General features: G+C 52.9%; 1 protein-coding gene across 2 annotated transcripts; it reads right to left on the minus strand.

The window, feature by feature from the left end:
• On the minus strand, positions 1-1977 carry FAM167B (family with sequence similarity 167 member B). 2 transcript variants are annotated; one of them, XM_077964662.1, is made up of 2 exons: positions 1464-1977; positions 1-511 (listed from the first exon to the last, which is right to left on the minus strand). In XM_077964662.1, the coding sequence occupies exons 1-2, from the start codon at positions 1722-1724 to the stop codon at positions 257-259; spliced, it is 516 nt and encodes a 171-aa protein (XP_077820788.1). In that variant the 5' UTR covers positions 1725-1977; the 3' UTR covers positions 1-256. The 2 variants fall into 2 exon arrangements, with proteins under 2 accessions (XP_077820788.1, XP_014989585.3); XM_015134099.3 differs by having other exon boundaries at positions 1-487; positions 1464-1961.
• Positions 1978-4675: the final 2698 nt, after the last annotated feature.

The raw sequence follows: 4675 nt of genomic DNA on the forward strand, positions 1-4675 counted from the left end.
TAGGAACCAGAAAGGGCATTTATTGAGGAGTTTGAGGGTGTGAGATCCTCCTCCTCCCCCTCCCAGCTGGGGCAGCAGAGGAAACAGGATGCTGGGGTTTTGCACTCTTGGAATTCAGCTCTCAGAAACCTAAATGTTCCTCCTCCCCCGCCAGGAGCTGGTGCCTCTGGGGCACCCCTCCCTTTCCTCTTCCCAGACAGGCAGGGGAAGCAGCATTGGGAGAGGGGGCGGGGAGTCAGGGGGGCACAGGTGTTCCTCAGCAGAGGGTGAAGCGCCGGGCGCTGATGTTCATGCGCGTGAGGCCCAGGTGCCGCAGCAGCGGGGCCAGGGCCAGGCCGGCCCCGGGCTCCAGCTCCAGCTCCAGCTCGGCCTCATCCAGCAGCTCCTGATGCAGGTGACAGGCTTGGTCCATCTTCAACCGGTGCAGCTGGGCCCGCAGCCGCAGCAGCTGCCCTGCCAACTGCCGGTCCTGCGCATGCATCTCCCGCTGCGGCCGAGAGGGGGCGTGAGCCTGCCGGACAGGCCCTCGGTCGCTCGCCCTTTCTCCCTTCCTGGCAACGCCGGGCCTTTGCACTGGCTGTGTCCTCCCCAGCCCCCTCTCACCTCAGCTTGATCTCTCCCCATCTCCCAATCTGGCTTCACCTGGTGGTTCTCAAACCTAGCTAAGGAGTCTTTGTTTGTTTGTTTGTTTGTTTATTTGTTTGTTTGTTTGAGACGGAGTCTCGCTTTGTCTTCCAGGCTGGAGTGCAGTGGCACGATCTCGGCTCACTGCAAGCTCCACCTCCCGGGTTCACGCCATTCTCCTGCCCTAGCCTCCCGAGTAGCTGGGTCTACAGGCGCCGGCCACCACGCCCGGCTAATTTTTTGTATTTTCGGTAGAGACGGGGTTTCACCGTGTTAGCCAGGATGGTCTCAATCTCCTGACCTCATCATGATCCGCCCGCCTCAGCCTCCCAAAGTGCTGGGATTACAGGCGTGAGCCACCACACCCGGCCAGGAGTCATTATTAAGCAAATCCAACTGCCTGGGCCCCATCCCAGATCAACTAAGCGGAATCTCTGCGTTGGAGCCCAGCTGGGTATCTTTATATCTGCACATGCTGAGTTGGGAGCCACCTACTGAAACTTCATCTCTTCAGAATCTGCCTGCAGCGTCGCTGTATCTTTGGGCCATAGAAAGTCCCAGAGTAGGGGAAGCTGTGTCTTTCCCTATTTATAATGGTGCCCCACACTCCCCAACGCCAGTGTTCTGTCCCCTAAGCAATAAGAGCATAAGGTCAGTACACTGGATGGAGTCCTTCTTCAGCAAGACTCCCTGAATACAACACTGGACAAATCCATTCCCAGCTCCTCGGCCCAGGACACCGGAGTTGCCTGCAGTAACTGCCCCATGCCTGTGGTCTTGGGCCCTGAGGAGGACCAGCCTGAGGCCCTGTGCAAAGCTGCCCGCCCCAACAGACTCACCAGCTCCTGTCGGAGCCACTCAAGGGCGGTGTCCATTGAGTCGAAACCACAGATGTCCCCAGGTCCCCCTGGTCCAGGTTTGGCTTGGGCCCTGCGCCAGGCCTGGCTCTGGACCTGGGCTGTCCACTCCAGATATGAGGGCCGCCGAGTCTGCAGCTGTAGCTTGGCTGTCAGTGCCTTCACAGAGTCCAGGCTCTCCCCCTCCTCATCCTCCTCGCCCTCTTCACCCACTGCCTGGAATTTCAGTAGCCCCAGGGACATGGCAGGTTTGAGGTGAGTGACAGGGCAGGGCTGCAGCTCTGGAATTAGGGAAAGGCTGGCAATATTGCCCAGGGAGAGGTGGTAGAAGCTGAGAGTGAGAAGAGCGTGCCAGGGAGTGTGCGGTGGTCAATGTTGAAGGTGGGTTAGGGGGGCTGAGTGTGCCAAGGTGAGTGAGCAGATGGTTGTGTGAGGCCAAGTATGCAAGGGCTGGAATTTTCCTGGACTGCTAACTTGAGAGCCACGTGATGCCCATCTGGGTGGGGGCCGGAGGAACCCTGCTCCTCTGGCCCTTTGGATGAATTTTATTGTCTTTGCCCAGAAGGAGACACCCAGTTCCCAGAAAGGAAGTTACTCCAGGATGAGAAAAGCATCATTCATACCAGAATCTTGGCCCTCCTCCCAAGACCCAAGTTAAGGGAGCTGAGATCCGGGAGGAGGCTGCCTAGCCACCCCTTGTCCTTACTCGTGACACCAGCCCTTCAGGAAAGGACTAGCCTCCAGGGCCCTGGCCTGGGAGTCAGGAGACCTGGGTTCTAGTGCTGGCTCTGCAGAACCTTGGGCGAGTCACTGACCTTCTCAGAGCTCTGTTGGGACAGATGAAGGATTTCAGGCTAATACTCGAAGGAGTCCTCAAGGGCTGCCTGCAGGAGAAGGGCAGAGCTGTGGATGGGCTCCTTGCCTTCCCTCTCCCTGCCCCTCCCAGGGCTTCAACCAGAGCAGTTCCCTTTTTTAAACTTTGTTTTGAAACATAACGTACACAACAGAAGGACGGCTGCAGTGCCTCATGCCTGTAATCCCTGCACTTTGGGAAGCTGAGGTGGGCGGATCAAGAGGTCAGGAGATCGAGACCATCCTGGCTAACACGGTGAAACCCCGTCTCTACTAAAAATACAAAAAATTAGCCGAGTGTGGTAGCATGCGTCTGTAGTCCCAGCTACTTGGGAGGCTGAGGCAAGAGAATCGCCTAAACTCGAGAGGCAGAGGTTGCAGTGAGCTGAGATCAAGCCATTGCATTCCAGCCTGGGTGACAGAGCAAGAGTCTGTCTAAGAAAAGGAAAAAAAAAAAAAGAAAAGAAAAGAAAAGAAAGAAGAAAGGCCGGGCGCGGTGGCTCAAGCCTGTAATCCCAGCACTTTGGGAGGCCGAGGCGGGCGGATCATGAGGTCAGGAGATCGAGACCATCCTGGCTAACACGGTGAAACCCCGTCTCTACTAAAAAAATACAAAAAAACTAGCCGGGCAAGGTGGCAGGCGCCTGTAGTCCCAGCTACTCGGGAGGCTGAGGCAGGAAAATGCGTAAACCCGGGAGGCGGAGCTTGCAGTGAGCTGAGATCTGGCTACTGCACTCCAGCCTGGGCGACAGAGTGAGACTCTGTCTCAAAAAAAAAAAAAAGAAGGAAGGAAAGAGAGAGAGAGAAAGAAAGAGAAAGAGAAAGAAAGAAAAGAAGCATAACATACACACAGAAAAACTGTACATATCATAAATGCATGGAGACATGGTGGCTCACGCCTGTAATCCCAACATTTTGGAAGGCCGAGGCGGGCAGATCACCTGAGGTCAGGAGTTTAAGACCAGCCTGGCCAACATGATGAAACCCTATCTCTACTAAAAATACAAAATGATCTGGGCGTGGTGGTGCACGCCTGTAATCCCAGCTACCCAGGAGGGTGAGGCAGGAGAATCAATGGAGCCCGGGAGGTGGAGGTTGCAGTGAGCCAAGATCACACCATTGCACTCCAGCCTGGGCAAAAAGAGCAAAACTCCATCTCAAAAAATAAGTAAATAAATAAATAAATGAATGTATGGCTCGATGAATTCTCCCAAAGTGAACATATCCATGTAACCAGCCCCCAGATCAAGCAACAGAGTGTTACCAGCACCCAGGAAGGGCTGTTAGCTTCCCGTGTGCTCCTGGCCTGTCACTAATCTCCAAAGGGTAACACCACCCTCATTCTAACAACACCCAGGAAGGGCTGTTAGCTTCCCGTGTGCTCCTGGCCTGTCACTAATCTCCAAAGGGTAACACTACCCTCATTCTAACAACATAGTTTTCTCTGTTTGTATACCTTCTAGTCGTTCACAAACTTTAGTATGCATCAGAATCACCTAGAAAGCTTGCTAAGCTTGCTAGGCCCCACCACCCAGAGTTTCAGATTCAGTATGTATGGGGTGGGACCTGGTAATCTGCATTTCTACCAAATTTCCATCCCAGCTGCTGCTGCTGCTGGTCTGGAATTTTACAATTTGTACTTTTTTTTTTTTTTTTTTCAGACCGGGTCTTGCTTTGTTGCCAGGCTAGAGTGCAGTGGCGGGATTATGGCTCACTGCAACCTTGAACTTTTGGACTCAGGTGATTATCTTGCTTCACCTCCTCAGTAGCTGGGACTTACAGGGCCAAGACCCCACACCCAGCTAATTTTTTTTTTTTTAATTTTTGATAGAGATGAGGTCTTCCTCTGTTGCTCATAATGGTTTGGAACTTGGCTGGGCGCGGTGGCTCATGCCTGTAATCCCAGCACTTTGGGAGCCCAAGGCAGGTGGATCATGAGGTCAGGAGATCGAGACCATCCTGGCTAACACAGCGAAACCCCATCTTTACTAAAAAATACAAAAAAATTAGCTGGGCCTGGTGGCGGGTGCCTGTAGTCCCAGTTACTCAGGAGGCTAAGGCAGGAAAATGGTATGAACCCAGGAGGTGGAGCTTGCAGTGAGCCGAGATCACACCACTGCACTACAGCCTGGGCGACAGAGCGAGACTCCGTCTCAAAAAAAAAAAAAAAAAAAAAAAAAAAGGTCTCAAACTCCTGGGCTGAAGCAAATATGTATTCTTTCATGTCTGATTTCTTTCATAGAATAGTTCCAATTTTATGTTTATACTATGGTTTCACTTTTTTTTTTTTATTTGAAAGAAAGCTTGTGTGTGTGTGCAAAACTTACATGCAAAAGTCTGGA

The sequence above is a fragment of the Macaca mulatta genome, chromosome 1, assembly GCF_049350105.2.
Source record: "Macaca mulatta isolate MMU2019108-1 chromosome 1, T2T-MMU8v2.0, whole genome shotgun sequence".
Taxonomy (NCBI): domain Eukaryota; kingdom Metazoa; phylum Chordata; class Mammalia; order Primates; family Cercopithecidae; genus Macaca; species Macaca mulatta.